The 16,164-nt window shown below is 43.6% G+C and overlaps 1 protein-coding gene across 1 annotated transcript in view; it reads left to right on the forward strand.

The window, feature by feature from the left end:
- Nucleotides 1–16,164, forward strand: part of LOC138981057 (ATP-dependent RNA helicase DDX42-like) — a 56,431-nt gene that overhangs the window by 22,599 nt on the left and 17,668 nt on the right. The window contains exons 12-13 of the mRNA XM_070353859.1: nucleotides 5,045–5,142; nucleotides 9,660–9,756. Of these exons, the coding sequence (XP_070209960.1) occupies nucleotides 5,045–5,142; nucleotides 9,660–9,756 (195 nt within the window). The remainder of the gene's footprint in view (nucleotides 1–5,044; nucleotides 5,143–9,659; nucleotides 9,757–16,164) is intronic.

Consider the following 16,164-nt stretch of genomic DNA (forward strand, 5'->3'; position numbering starts at 1 on the left):
TATAAACTTTACAGTGTTCCAACTGGGGGGTTTTCATCGCCGGAGGCTGAACTGAACCAGTCAACTGCGGCTTGGTGTACATGACCATGGCATGGAGAGCTGGCAGGGTTCTACAGTTAGCCGCCGAGACGAACTGGAAGGATCAAGGACTACGTCAAGCAATGGTTGCGGTGTCGTGAGGACTGGTGCACCCTTGTCAGTCGTCTGAAGGACTTACAGCCATACCAACATCTTGAAAGCCGAAAGATGGCAGTAGGGTAACGTACAGTAGAATACCTATTCGTCTTACCTGTTAAGCTGCTTTGTTTGAGCCAAAAGGTGTCTGCGTCTTGGACTGTAGAGTTTCTTGCGGTGTTGTCGGCCTAGGGTACTGGTCGAAGCCCGGAAATGATTTTGTGATGTAAAAAGCTTTGTAAACTAATAATAATTAGTCTTGGCAGTGTCAAGATCCATTTAACACCAGGTTTTTGCGTGTGTGAGTGCGTGTGCGCTTGTGCCTTGTAAGCTACTGTAGCGGACAACTATTCAGATTACATTCAAGCCTGTAAACAAATACTAAATTTATAGAGTGGTGTAGAGGCATTTATGATTGTCTAGAAACCGGCCAATAAAGGACCATAACATCTGGCGCAATAAGGGCTATACCACTCCATAACAAATGGCGCCCAATAAGGGACCATAACAAATGGCGCCCAATAGTGTTTGTTTGTTTGACCCTTTAGCAGTATTGTTTTCTATCTCAAGGCACGTGCGCTTACACGGGTGTGAATGATTGTTTTGTTTGTCCTGTTTGTCCAGTAACATTTTCAGATTTGATTTGATTTTTGATTTGATGTGTTGACTGGTATATTCTTGCAAGGCCAAGGTCTTACTCGAGTTTCGTTCATGATATTTTTTTAAACAGCTTCTGAACATGACGCCTGTATATAATTCTTTTGACTTTTTGGATAATCTCTGATCGAGATTCAGAAAATTTCATCGTTTTATCAACAATTCATTTTCTTTTGAGGAAAGGGGGTGATGTTACGAAGCGGTTTACTCGTATCTGGGGTAATGTGTATTGTTGTAAATAGAATAGACTATAGCGATGGTCAGACATTGGAAAGGGCTATAGGCTGCATACCGTCGCGTTGACCGCAGTTGAACCTTTGTGTAACTGACAAGGTTTTTCACGTGCAAGTAATGCAGGCGACAGCTCACTGGCAATGTCATAGCAAGAACGACTTTGTAAAATCAGTCGCCGTCAAGGAGCCAAGCTCGACTCATGTTTTTCGTAACACGTTAGCAGACGGGCTCCTGTTTTAGGTATCTGACTGAAGAAGGATGAAGACTGACGAACTTTCCCTATCAGTCTACGTGATATCTTCCATTTTCATATTCATGCCAGGCCGGCGACTGTACTAAATGTTGGCTTTACACTCTTTTGAGGTATGTTTGAAACCGGTTATATTTTCATGTCATGCTGTCGTATGTGAGAAGAGTGACTGTTTCTGTGTTTAACGTTATTGTGTAGGCCTAAGCTATTGTGCTACACTGCTTAAACATGTGAGGGTTTTACGTAACGTTTTCTTGGCTTTAGAAAACAGGAATTAACGTGTAAATAATTATATTGGCTCATGCAGCTTAATATGTTGGACGAGTGAGTATTTTTATTGTGCGAGTGAAAGAAACTAAAGACAAGTTGATTTATGGACTATAAACTTTACAGTGTTCCAACTGGGGGGTTTTCATCGCCGGAGGCTGAACTGAACCAGTCAACTGCGGCTTGGTGTACATGACCATGGCATGGAGAGCTGGCAGGGTTCTACAGTTAGCCGCCGAGACGAACTGGAAGGATCAAGGACTACGTCAAGCAATGGTTGCGGTGTCGTGAGGACTGGTGCACCCTTGTCAGTCGTCTGAAGGACTTACAGCCATACCAACATCTTGAAAGCCGAAAGATGGCAGTAGGGTAACGTACAGTAGAATACCTATTCGTCTTACCTGTTAAGCTGCTTTGTTTGAGCCAAAAGGTGTCTGCGTCTTGGACTGTAGAGTTTCTTGCGGTGTTGTCGGCCTAGGGTACTGGTCGAAGCCCGGAAATGATTTTGTGATGTAAAAAGCTTGGTAAACTAATAATAATTAGTCTTGGCAGTGTCAAGATCCATTTAACACCAGGTTTTTGCGTGTGTGAGTGCGTGTGCGCTTGTGCCTTGTAAGCTACTGTAGCGGACAACTATTCAGATTACATTCAAGCCTGTAAACAAATACTAAATTTATAGAGTGGTGTAGAGGCATTTATGATTGTCTAGAAACCGGCCAATAAAGGACCATAACATCTGGCGCAATAAGGGCTATACCACTCCATAACAATACCTTGGTATGCCCTGTGTGTGCAGTAGAATGAGTTCAGTGGGATGGATACCTTGGTATGCCCTGTGTGTGCAGTAGAATGAGTTCAGTGGGATGGATACCTTGGTATGCCCTGTGTGTGCAGTAGAATGAGTTCAGTGGGATGGATACCTTGGTATGCCCTGTGTGCAGTAGAATGAGTTCAGTGGGATGGATACCTTGGTATGCCCTGTGTGCAGTAGAATGAGTTCAGTGGGATGGATACCTTGGTATGCCCTGTGTGCAGTAGAATGAGTTCAGTGGGATGGATACCTTGGTATGCCCTGTGTGCAGTAGAATGAGTTCAGTGGGATGGATACCTTGGTATGCCCTGTGTGCAGTAGAATGAGTTCAGTGGGATGGATACCTTGGTATGCCCTGTGTGCAGTAGAATGAGTTCAGTGGGATGGATACCTTGGTATGCCCTGTGTGTGCAGTAGAATGAGTTCAGTGGGATGGATACCTTGGTATGCCCTGTGTGCAGTAGAATGAGTTCAGTGGGATGGATACCTTGGTATGCCCTGTGTGCAGTAGAATGAGTTCAGTGGGATGGATACCTTGGTATGCCCTGTGTGTGCAGTAGAATGAGTTCAGTGGGATGGATACCTTGGTATGCCCTGTGTGTGCAGTAGAATGAGTTCAGTGGGATGGATACCTTGGTATGCCCTGTGTGTGCAGTAGAATGAGTTCAGTGGGATGGATACCTTGGTATGCCCTGTGTGTGCAGTAGAATGAGTTCAGTGGGATGGATACCTTGGTATGCCCTGTGTGTGCAGTAGAATGAGTTCAGTGGGATGGATACCTTGGTATGCCCTGTGTGTGCAGTAGAATGAGTTCAGTGGGATGGATACCTTGGTATGCCCTGTGTGCAGTAGAATGAGTTCAGTGGGATGGATACCTTGGTATGCCCTGTGTGTGCAGTAGAATGAGTTCAGTGGGATGGATACCTTGGTATGCCCTGTGTGTGCAGTAGAATGAGTTCAGTGGGATGGATACCTTGGTATGCCCTGTGTGTGCAGTAGAATGAGTTCAGTGGGATGGATACCTTGGTATGCCCTGTGTGTGCAGTAGAATGAGTTCAGTGGGATGGATACCTTGGTATGCCCTGTGTGTGCAGTAGAATGAGTTCAGTGGGATGGATACCTTGGTATGCCCTGTGTGTGCAGTAGAATGAGTTCAGTGGGATGGATACCTTGGTATGCCCTGTGTGCAGTAGAATGAGTTCAGTGGGATGGATACCTTGGTATGCCCTGTGTGTGCAGTAGAATGAGTTCAGTGGGATGGATACCTTGGTATGCCCTGTGTGTGCAGTAGAATGAGTTCAGTGGGATGGATACCTTGGTATGCCCTGTGTGTGCAGTAGAATGAGTTCAGTGGGATGGATACCTTGGTATGCCCTGTGTGTGCAGTAGAATGAGTTCAGTGGGATGGATACCTTGGTATGCCCTGTGTGTGCAGTAGAATGAGTTCAGTGGGATGGATACCTTGGTATGCCCTGTGTGTGCAGTAGAATGAGTTCAGTGGGATGGATACCTTGGTATGCCCTGTGTGTGCAGTAGAATGAGTTCAGTGGGATGGATACCTTGGTATGCCCTGTGTGTGCAGTAGAATGAGTTCAGTGGGATGGATACCTTGGTATGCCCTGTGTGTGCAGTAGAATGAGTTCAGTGGGATGGATACCTTGGTATGCCCTGTGTGTGCAGTAGAATGAGTTCAGTGGGATGGATACCTTGGTATGCCCTGTGTGTGCAGTAGAATGAGTTCAGTGGGATGGATACCTTGGTATGCCCTGTGTGCAGTAGAATGAGTTCAGTGGGATGGATACCTTGGTATGCCCTGTGTGCAGTAGAATGAGTTCAGTGGGATGGATACCTTGGTATGCCCTGTGTGTGCAGTAGAATGAGTTCAGTGGGATGGATACCTTGGTATGCCCTGTGTGCAGTAGAATGAGTTCAGTGGGATGGATACCTTGGTATGCCCTGTGTGTGCAGTAGAATGAGTTCAGTGGGATGGATACAACTACACGGTTCGGTGACATAAGACATAAGATAATTTATTGTCCATACAATTAAACAATGGATGGAAAAGTGTAGTTCGTCTTTTAAAAAAACGAGACATTTGTGATTATTGTTCTTGTATTATTGGTGATATGTGTAAACAAAGAACTGTTTTCTCTGTGATTATTGTTCTTGTGTTATTGGTGATATGTGTAAACAAAGAACTGTTTTCTCTGTGATTATTGTTCTTGTATTATTGGTGATATGTGTAAACAAAGAACTGTTTTCTCTGTGATTATTGTTCTTGTATTATTGGTGATATGTGTAAACAAAGAACTGTTTTCTCTGTGATTATTGTTCTTGTATTATTGGTGATATGTGTAAACAAAGAACTGTTTTCTCTGTGATAAGGGAATGGGAAAAAAAGGCCTGCCAGGAGCTTATAGTGTCAGTTGTCCAGAGAATCTCCCATGTTCAGGTTTTTGTAGACATGTGATTTTGCACAGTTAGCGTTTCATTTTAAACTAATCGGACACAGAAACTGCAGAGAAGGGGGTGGGGGGGTTCTTTTAAAAAGGGTTACTCTTTCACAAAAGTGCTTTTTTGCTGCGGTGTGTTCCTTTTCCTTTTTTCTGTGATTTTTGTACAACTTGATGAGATATATTTTCTTGCTTTAGCCCTGCTGTTCAGTGCCACTTTCCGGAAGCGAGTGGAAAAACTGGCGCGAGACATTCTGGCCGACCCCGTGCGTGTGGTGCAAGGAGAAGTAGGAGAGGTGTGTACAAATTTTTGCAAGGATCAGCCAGCTGCTGTGTTGTTAGATTGACAGTGTTTGTGTTGTTAGATGTACAGTGTTTGTGTTGTTAGATGGACAGTGTTTGTGTTGTTAGATGGACAGTGTTTGTGTTGTTAGATGGACAGTGTTTGTGTTGTTAGATGGACAGTGTTTGTGTTGTTAGATGGACAGTGTTTGTGTTGTTAGATTGACAGTGTTTGTGTTGTTAGATGGACAGTGTTTGTGTTGTTAGATTGACAGTGTTTGTGTTGTTAGATTGACAGTGTTTGTGATGTTAGATGGACAGTGTTTGTGTTGTTAGATGGACAGTGTTTGTGTTGTTAGATGTACAGTGTTTGTGTTGTTAGATGTACAGTGTTTGTGTTGTTAGATTGACAGTGTTTGTGTTGTTAGATGTACAGTGTTTGTGTTGTTAGATGGACAGTGTTTGTGTTGTTAGATGTACAGTGTTTGTGTTGTTAGATGTACAGTGTTTGTGTTGTTAGATGGACAGTGTTTGTGTTGTTAGATGGACAGTGTTTGTGTTGTTAGATGTACAGTGTTTGTGTTGTTAGATGGACAGTGTTTGTGCTGTTATATTGACAGTGTTTGTGTTGTTAGATTGACAGTGTTTGTGTTGTTAGATTGACAGTGTTTGTGTTGTTAGATGTACAGTGTTTGTGTTGTTAGATGTACAGTGTTTGTGTTGTTAGATTGACAGTGTTTGTGTTGTTAGATGTACAGTGTTTGTGTTGTTAGATGGACAGTGTTTGTGTTGTTAGATGTACAGTGTTTGTGTTGTTAGATTGACAGTGTTTGTGTTGTTAGATGGACAGTGTTTGTGTTGTTAGATTGACAGTGTTTGTGTTGTTAGATGGACAGTGTTTGTGTTGTTATATTGACAGTGTTTGTGTTGTTAGATTGACAGTGTTTGTGTTGTTAGATTGACAGTGTTTGTGTTGTTAGATTGACAGTGTTTGTGTTGTTAGATGTACAGTGTTTGTGTTGTTATATTGACAGTGTTTGTGTTGTTAGATTGACAGTGTTTGTGTTGTTAGATGTACAGTGTTTGTGTTGTTAGATGGACAGTGTTTGTGTTGTTAGATGGACAGTGTTTGTGTTGTTAGATGTACAGTGTTTGTGTTGTTAGATTGACAGTGTTTGTGTTGTTAGATGTACAGTGTTTGTGTTGTTAGATGGACAGTGTTTGTGTTGTTAGATGGACAGTGTTTGTGTTGTTAGATGGACAGTGTTTGTGTTGTTAGATGGACAGTGTTTGTGTTGTTAGATGTACAGTGTTTGTGTTGTTAGATGTACAGTGTTTGTGTTGTTAGATTGACAGTGTTTGTGTTGTTAGATGGACAGTGTTTGTGTTGTTAGATGGACAGTGTTTGTGTTGTTAGATGGACAGTGTTTGTGTTGTTAGATGGACAGTGTTTGTGTTGTTAGATGTACAGTGTTTGTGTTGTTAGATGGACAGTGTTTGTGTTGTTAGATTGACAGTGTTTGTGTTGTTATATTGACAGTGTTTGTGTTGTTAGATTGACAGTGTTTGTGTTGTTAGATTGACAGTGTTTGTGTTGTTAGATGTACAGTGTTTGTGTTGTTAAATGTACAGTGTTTGTGTTGTTATATTGACAGTGTTTGTGTTGTTAGATGTACAGTGTTTGTGTTGTTAGATTGACAGTGTTTGTGTTGTTATATTGACAGTGTTTGTATTGTTAGATTGACAGTGTTTGTGTTGTTAGATTGACAGTGTTTGTGTTGTTAGATTGACAGTGTTTGTGTTGTTAGATGGACAGTGTTTGTGTTGTTAGATGGACAGTATTTGTGTTGTTAGATGGACAGTGTTTGTGTTGTTATATTGACAGTGTTTGTGTTGTTAGATTGACAGTGTTTGTGTTGTTAGATTGACAGTGTTTGTGTTGTTAGATGTACAGTGTTTGTGTTGTTAAATGTACAGTGTTTGTGTTGTTAGATTGACAGTGTTTGTGTTGTTAGATGTACAGTGTTTGTGTTGTTAGATGTACAGTGTTTGTGTTGTTAGATGGACAGTGTTTGTGTTGTTAGATTGACAGTGTTTGTGTTGTTAGATGGACAGTGTTTGTGTTGTTAGATGGACAGTGTTTGTGTTGTTAGATGGACAGTGTTTGTGTTGTTATATTGACAGTGTTTGTGTTGTTAGATGGACAGTGTTTGTGTTGTTAGATGTACAGTGTTTGTGTTGTTAGATGGACAGTGTTTGTGTTGTTAGATTGACAGTGTTTGTGTTGTTAGATGTACAGTGTTTGTGTTGTTAGATGTACAGTGTTTGTGTTGTTAGATGTACAGTGTTTGTGTTGTTAGATTGACAGTGTTTGTGTTGTTAGATTGACAGTGTTTGTGTTGTTAGATGGACAGTGTTTGTGTTGTTAGATGTACAGTGTTTGTGTTGTTAGATGGACAGTGTTTGTGTTGTTATATTGACAGTGTTTGTGTTGTTAGATTGACAGTGTTTGTGTTGTTAGATGTACAGTGTTTGTGTTGTTAGATGTACAGTGTTTGTGTTGTTATATGTACAGTGTTTGTGTTGTTAGATTGACAGTGTTTGTGTTGTTAGATGTACAGTGTTTGTGTTGTTAGATGGACAGTGTTTGTGTTGTTAGATGTACAGTGTTTGTGTTGTTAGATTGACAGTGTTTGTGTTGTTAGATTGACAGTGTTTGTGTTGTTAGATTGACAGTGTTTGTGTTGTTAGATGTACAGTGTTTGTGTTGTTAGATGTACAGTGTTTGTGTTGTTAGATGTACAGTGTTTGTGTTGTTAGATGTACAGTGTTTGTGTTGTTAGATTGACAGTGTTTGTGTTGTTAGATTGACAGTGTTTGTGTTGTTAGATTGACAGTGTTTGTGTTGTTAGATGGACAGTGTTTGTGTTGTTAGATGTACAGTGTTTGTGTTGTTAGATGGACAGTGTTTGTGTTGTTATATTGACAGTGTTTGTGTTGTTAGATTGACAGTGTTTGTGTTGTTAGATTGACAGTGTTTGTGTTGTTAGATGTACAGTGTTTGTGTTGTTAAATGTACAGTGTTTGTGTTGTTAGATTGACAGTGTTTGTGTTGTTAGATGTACAGTGTTTGTGTTGTTAGATTGACAGTGTTTGTGTTGTTAGATGGACAGTGTTTGTGTTGTTAGATTGACAGTGTTTGTGTTGTTAGATGTACAGTGTTTGTGTTGTTAGATGGACAGTGTTTGTGTTGTTAGATGGACAGTGTTTGTGTTGTTAGATGGACAGTGTTTGTGTTGTTAGATGGACAGTGTTTGTGTTGTTAGATTGACAGTGTTTGTGTTGTTAGATGTACAGTGTTTGTGTTGTTAGATGTACAGTGTTTGTGTTGTTAGATGTACAGTGTTTGTGTTGTTAGATGTACAGTGTTTGTGTTGTTAGATGGACAGTGTTTGTGTTGTTAGATGTACAGTGTTTGTGTTGTTAGATGTACAGTGTTTGTGTTGTTAGATGGACAGTGTTTGTGTTGTTAGATTGACAGTGTTTGTGTTGTTAGATGTACAGTGTTTGTGTTGTTAGATGGACAGTGTTTGTGTTGTTAGATGTACAGTGTTTGTGTTGTTAGATGTACAGTGTTTGTGTTGTTAGATGGACAGTGTTTGTGTTGTTAGATTGACAGTGTTTGTGTTGTTAGATGTACAGTGTTTGTGTTGTTAGATTGACAGTGTTTGTGTTGTTAGATGTACAGTGTTTGTGTTGTTAGATGTACAGTGTTTGTGTTGTTAGATTGACAGTGTTTGTGTTGTTAGATGTACAGTGTTTGTGTTGTTAGATGTACAGTGTTTGTGTTGTTAGATGTACAGTGTTTGTGTTGTTAGATGGACAGTGTTTGTGTTGTTAGATGGACAGTGTTTGTGTTGTTAGATTGACAGTGTTTGTGTTGTTAGATTGACAGTGTTTGTGTTGTTAGATGGACAGTGTTTGTGTTGTTAGATGTACAGTGTTTGTGTTGTTAGATGGACAGTGTTTGTGTTGTTAGATTGACAGTGTTTGTGTTGTTAGATGTACAGTGTTTGTGTTGTTAGATGGACAGTGTTTGTGTTGTTAGATTGACAGTGTTTGTGTTGTTAGATGTGCAGTGTTTGTGTTGTTAGATTGACAGTGTTTGTGTTGTTAGATGGACAGTGTTTGTGTTGTTAGATGGACAGTGTTTGTGTTGGGGTGTCATGGACAGCTGGTTTAAGAGGATGGTACAATGTGTACACGCTGAGGATGGATTCTTCCAAAAACTGGAGTAGACAGATTGGCTGTAAGTGTTGTAGAAAATCCAGGTTGCAAAACATAATGAGTGCCCCTCGTACATGTGTGTTTGTGGCATATGGTTTGTAAATGACAAATCTACCACGCATGCATTGATGGTATTATTCACTGTACATATAGTTTGATGTGATGTGAAGTCGTGAATATATGAGGTTCAGAATGTAATTTTTAAATTAAGATTTACTCCAGCAAATTGCTATGTTTCTTTCAGGCCAACCAAGATGTGACACAGTATGTTCAGGTCTTGCCCAGCACAGGACCAGCAAAATGGACATGGCTCGTGCGACGGCTGGTGGAATTCACGTCCAGTCAGTTCCACTTTGTTCTTTGTTCATGCTTTCTCTCAGTTCTTGTCTACCAGTTTATTTCTAGCTAATCGTGTTTTTTTTCTCTTTTTCGATGGACTCAACCCCCATCCCCCCCAAACACCCATACTCACTTCAGTGTTACCTCCGATGAAGTTCCAGTTTCTTTTTTTGTTCACATTCTTGCTTTGCTTCAAGACGGGCGCAGTGGCCTAGTGGATGAGACATCAGCCTCCTATTCGGAAGGTCGTGAGTTCAAATCCAGGCCGCAGCAGCCTGGTGGGATAAGGTTGGGGATTTTTCCGATCTCCCAGGTCAACTTATGTGCAGATCTAATAATGCCGTATCCCCCTTCGTGTGTACACGCAAGCACAAGACCAAGTGCGCACGGAAAAGATCCTGTAACCCATGTCAGAGTTCAGTGGGTTATAGAAACAAGAAAATACCTAGCATGCTTCCTCCGAAAGCGGCGAATGGCTGCCTGAATGGCAGGGTAAAAAAAGGTCATACATGTAAAAACCCACTCGTGCAAAGTCATGATCGAGTGAACGTGGGAGTTTCAGCCCATGAACAAAGAAGAAGCTTTGCTTCAGCTCTTGTTTTGAAACTTGTTTTGAGTTTAATTTGTTTTTTTCCCAACCAATAATAATTTTTCAACCTGAGTGTATCTCTCATGAGTAACGTCTTGCATGTAACAAGGGCCCGGAGTAGTAACTGAGAGGGGAAGAACAGACAGACAGACCATTTGTTATAAAAGTAGTGACCAGTAACCACTGAATCCAGAAAGAATAAGGTCTGTGACTGTAAGTGTAACAGTCATTTAACTGAAAGTTCTGGGTGATTATTTCTTGAAAATGAAACGATTCCACTGACTTCCTTGTCTTTGTGTTATTGTCTGGAAACTGTGTGGATATACCAGTTTTAAGCCTGTGCTTAACTCATTGTCTCCCAGGTACGGATATATCCGTAGCCACTCATAGACCGGCACGGTTGGCCTAGTGGTAAGGCGTCCGCTCCGTGATCGGGAGGTCGTGGGTTCGAACCCCGGCCGGGTCATACCTAAGACTTTAAAATTGGCAATCTAGTGGCTGCTCCGCCTGGCGTCTGGCATTATGGGGTTAGTGCTAGGACTGGTTGGTCCGGTGTCAGAATAATGTGATTGGGTGAGACATGAAGCCTGTGCTGCGACTTCTGTCTTGTGTGTGGCGCACGTTAAATGTCAAAGCAGCACCGCCCTGATACGGCCCTTCGTGGTCGGCTGGGCGTTAAACAACAAAAAAACAAAAAAAAGAAAAGTACCCATTCATATGGCTGTATCTGACCTGGTACGGATATATCCGGACACACAGTCACTTCAGTCGCTTCCTGTAACGTTGATCTTACGCCTGCATTCCAGCGTGTTGATACACAGTTAAATTACATATTCTTACGCAACTCACATAGAAAGCATTAACTTCAGTTAAAGTGCTAGGACACTGAACTACGCTTCACCCCAAAGGGGAAGCAACCCCCTAAAAAAGAACGGCCTTGACCTCTAACCCAAGCTATACAAGAGTCGAGGTCATACCGTCACGTGACCTATCACGCGTGACTCAACCGCCGCCATGTTGAAACCTCACTCCCACTTCAGTCACCAAGTAGTTCGGACGCTTTTTACACTACGCTGCAGGCTTTTAGCCTACTGTCTTCTGGACAGTGTTTCACCCCGTCTACAGGTCCCTGCTTCTCATGCACAAGTTTGGGTGAGCTCGTTCTAATTTTTTGCTTTTGGTTGTTTATCAATATCATAACTCAGACTGGTTTTTTGTCAGCAATGGCTGACAAGGAGAAATAGAAACCACAGACTAGTCAGTAGCTGCTGAGGTTTCTCCTATTAAGTTTCGCTTAAAGAGAAAGGCAAAGGCACTACCTTTTCTGTTCTTGACCCAGCTTCTCTTACTACTACGTCTGTTAAATAGCCTTGAATGGTTGAAAACGACGTTAAAGGCATATGTACGCGCTCCCGTGTTTACAAAGTGTAGTTTGTCTATAATCGATGTCAAACGCACCATAAGACCATGTAATGACGATATGTCGCCATGCGCCGACCATATACTTGTTTTACAGCTTGTTCTAGCCTCTGAAAAAGTGAGGATGTCAACAAAGACGCGGAGGTATTTCCCTTGCGTCAACGCTACCTCTGTGGCAAATCTAGATAAATAGGACGACCTAGATCAAAATAAAATTGCAATATCTTGCAGGGAACTTAATTTAGCATGTCTCCAGCTGCGGGTAAAGCAATTAGTGTGTTTAGTCATCGAGTACTTATGGCTTTAAACACTATATAAAGAAGAAAGAAAGAATGTCTGTTAAATTTCGGACCCTATGAGTCCTATCATGCCGGTGCTGAAGCAGGTTAAATTTAGGTTACTTCAGCCAAGGCAAACACAGTGGGAAAGAATACTTGTGTTAAAGATGGTTTTTCTTCCCTTTTTTGAGATGTTTTCGACCCAAATGTATAACATGTTGCCATTCGTCGATTTTGTGCTCGCTCCCGGCGGGAGTGGGCGACGCGGCTTGTTGTCACGCATCGAGGTTCCGCCTTCATGCACAGTCACTTCGGCTGACGTGCACGCAGAGGAGTGTGTTTACTTCATACGAGGAGCTTTCACGCTCTACAGGTTAGTCAAGTTCACCGGTAGCCAGGTTCTCTGGTGAAAGTGTTCAAGTTGGGCCGGAACTAGTAGCCCCCCCGCCACGGCCGGGGGGTGAAAGTACGACTCCCCGGAGGCTATCGCTCTTAGCAAGCGGAACTCGGGGGGTCGACACCGGACAACAAGTTGGGCCGGAACTAGTAGCCCCCCCGCCACGGCCGGGGGGTGAAAGTACGACTCCCCGGAGGCTATCGCTCTTAGCAAGCGGAACTCGGGGGGTCGACACCGGACAACAAGTTGGGCCGGAACTAGTAGCCCCCCCGCCACGGCCGGGGGGTGAAAGTTCGACTTTCCCAGAGGCTATCGCTCTTAGCAAGCGGAACTCACGGGGGGTCGACACCGGACAACGAGACAGTTGTACTCACAGGCAGACTGGTATGTCTCCGGTGAATGTAAACAAGTCTCAACTTCCTCCCTCTGGGCAGGAAGCTGCTTTCGGGCAGGCTTTGCACGGTTATTCCGTTTTGCAATCAGCCTCGCCTGTGGTGGATCGTTTTAGTGACGCAGCTAGTCACAGTGACTTTCACGGTCCGGCCACAGCAGATTCGGAGTTCGACGATTCTCACTCAGTTTCTGAGGAGGAAGTTGATGTCAAGTTGTCACTCAGACTTAAACCAGCTATGGTTACTGCAGCTCAGGTGTCTGCCAAGTACTTCGCTGAAGGGGTGACAGCTATGACAAGCTCTGCGGCACCACCACCCTCAGTGGTGGGTGATTTCTGCCCTGCTTTAATGGAAGTTCAGGGATATCGTTTTAGCGAGTCTCCTGTTGCTTACGAACTTTCCAGGGTGCTGGCTAGAACTTCGGGTTCTGAGAATAGCTTGCCTGTGGATACTGTGCCTTTACTGGCTGCGCACGGTCAGGCTCCTGATGCTGCTCAGCCATGGCTTGCCTCAGACCAGTTACGGAAGTCGAGCACTTCGTTTCATTCACGCAAGTTTGCTCTCTCCCGTCGTCATCACAGTCTTATTGAGACTTACGCTTTGCCGAGTGCACCGCTTCCGGTCACTCCGGAGTCGGCTAATCTCAGAGAGGATGTCTATCGTTTGGACAAACATTGTGCTTACTCTGAAGGCGCATTACTTGGTTTGGATGAAACGGGAAGATACTCGTTGGAACTTGCGTCTCTTTCAGAGACACTTCTTCGATCTCTTTCGCGGTCGATCGCGGTGTCGTCGGATCCTTTCGTATTTCGAAACGACTCTAGCGTGAAAGACGTCCCCATACTCCTGGCCTCTTTGGCTAAGGTTTCAGCCGAACAAATGTCAGTCGTGGCACGGTTGTACGCACTTGCGGTTTACACACGCAGGGACGCTTTCTTGTCTGGCTCTAGAATTTTAACTTGGGGAAGTTTTCTCATATGATTCTCCTTTTCCACCACTTCCTTTGTGGGCAGCGATGCGGCGTTGCTTTCGCTTGCGTCACCCGCGCAAGTAACGCTTCACTCGCTGAGCGATATCCGTAGTCCTAGGTTACACCAAGCCTAAGAACTTAGTTTATTCTTTTCTTCGTACTACGGAACCGCTTCCGGTTGCACCGGACTTGTCGATCATACATCTTAACGTTCATAGCAAGGAGAAACTGTCTGTTTTCAAGAACAATGATCTCCTGGCTGTGGAAGATTGTGGCCGCTCTTCTTTCTATTATCCGCGTCTTGGTACAAGACTTTGATTCGTTCTTTCCCTTGTGCGGTTTCGTACTCACGGGATGCCTTTGTGTTCTGTCGGGACACATATATATACAAAGGGTTTAGCTTTGCTGTTCGTCTGGGAAAAGGCCTCGGCCGACAGTATTGTTCTGTCGGTGAGACTTAAATCTCTTCCTTGCTCGAGGGTCTTCTTTGCGAATCCTCTTATTTGCACACGGACTCTTCTCTAACAGAGAGAATCTCACAGCAAAAGGAAAAGCCCACGGCAGGCCTCGGCTTCTCTTATCAGAGAAAAGCGCTAAGCTGGCCGTTCTCAGCTTTGGTTTTTTATCTTCTTCTCGGCATGGCACGTTGCCAAATACCCGCCAACCACTTTATCTCCTCGAGGCGATTTAGCGGTAGGGTTCAGTGGGCAAACAATAGCATGCTTTCATGCATACTCTTGGCACTTGTCAACTGGAGTCTTAGCGTTCGGCTCCACTCTTCTCTCTGCCTCTGTGTTTTCCCACAGCGGCTGGAGGGGCGATTAGAACTTCCACTTTATTGAGGGAGGCACTGGGGCCCTTCCTGTTGGGTCATTTATATAGATCGTGCATATATTTAATTCAGATCTTCAGGGCTCTGGTTTCGTTTTCTAAGCAATCAAATGAAGAGCTGGAACATGTTAGTGTCTTTTCTTGACTGGTTCACAGACACAACCAATCTTTGGATTCTCACACCACTGCTCATGCAGGGCGTTCCCGTTGGTTCTCTCTCCACCAGCGAAGCAGTTCTGTCTCTTGCGGATTTCTTTCCTCTTGTCAGGGGAGAACATGTGTTGATTCAATCAGACAACACCACAGTGGTCTTTTATCTCAATAAGCAGGGGGTGGCATCTCGCCCCTTATCACTGCCACAGCGAGCATGCGAGGTTTTGATGTGGTTTTTACCACCACGAGATCTTTTTAGCGGTGAAGTACCTTTCTGAGAGGCTCTATGTATTTATTGGCAGACTCTAGTCAGTCGGCCAAGAATGTCCACTCGGATTGGACCCTATCTCACTACGCGCTTCTACTCCTTCTGGTGAATTTGGAGAAGCCGCTGATAGAAGTTTTGCCTCTCGGTACTATCACCTTCTGCTAATGTTCGTCTCCCTGTTCCCGGATAATACTCTCGATTTTACTTTGAGCGGCCTGTTGGTCGCACATTATGGGCCCATTCAATCTTGGTTGCCAGTCCTTTGGGCTGGCAAGAGGGCGCCGTTTTTACACTCGAGCCACACGGGTGTCTACTGTAAGGGAATCATTGAGACGCTCAGGGGCTTCTGCCCCAACTCTGGATTTGGTCTAGAGATTCCATAGGGGTTCAGCGTCTTCGTTTTGTGTCACTTTGACTGGCTTGGAACTAATGGCGTATATTAACGGAAAGAACTCCACTTCTCTCCGTTCAATGCGGGTGGCGAACCACCTATCCTGGCTTTCCGATTTTTCTCCCACGTCTCTGAATTAAGACTTTATGTGATTTCAGTTGCACTGACACAGCTAGGTCGCAAAATATTTTCACTTGGGTTCTTTGTAGCCAGCGTGATTAAAGGGAACCTCCCTTTGGTTGGCTGAAAGCAAATCTCCAGTCCCGACTTGGGACTTGCTCCTAGTTTTGGAGTTTTTGAGTTCGGATTGTTTAATCCTTGACAAAATTAGCCTCTTCTAGAGGCAATGATTTAGTGAAGTCAACCTTAGCTAAATGGACTGCCACATTGATTAGGCATGCCTACAGTGGTGGCAAGGAAAAGGGGGGGGGGGGGCAGTCAGTCCTCCCTTTTCAGGCAGCACGGGCTCAAGAGGTCAGAGTGTAGGCCTCTTCTTTACCTGTTCTCAAGTCTGAGAGACTTACATAAGTCACGAATGCAGCTCATTGAACGTTCAGGGACGTAGTCATGAGTTTCTATCGGTGGGGTATTTTAAGTACCCGCTATTTTAGCACACATCTACTAGACATCTTCTGCAGAAGATGTCTTTTTATGTTTTCCTGGGGACGTATCTGGTGCTCGGCAGAACAGAAATTTCGGTTTGCCAGCTATTGTAGCTACAG

Source organism: Littorina saxatilis, linkage group LG12 (assembly GCF_037325665.1).
Source record: "Littorina saxatilis isolate snail1 linkage group LG12, US_GU_Lsax_2.0, whole genome shotgun sequence".
In the NCBI taxonomy this organism is placed as follows: Eukaryota; Metazoa; Mollusca; class Gastropoda; order Littorinimorpha; family Littorinidae; genus Littorina; species Littorina saxatilis.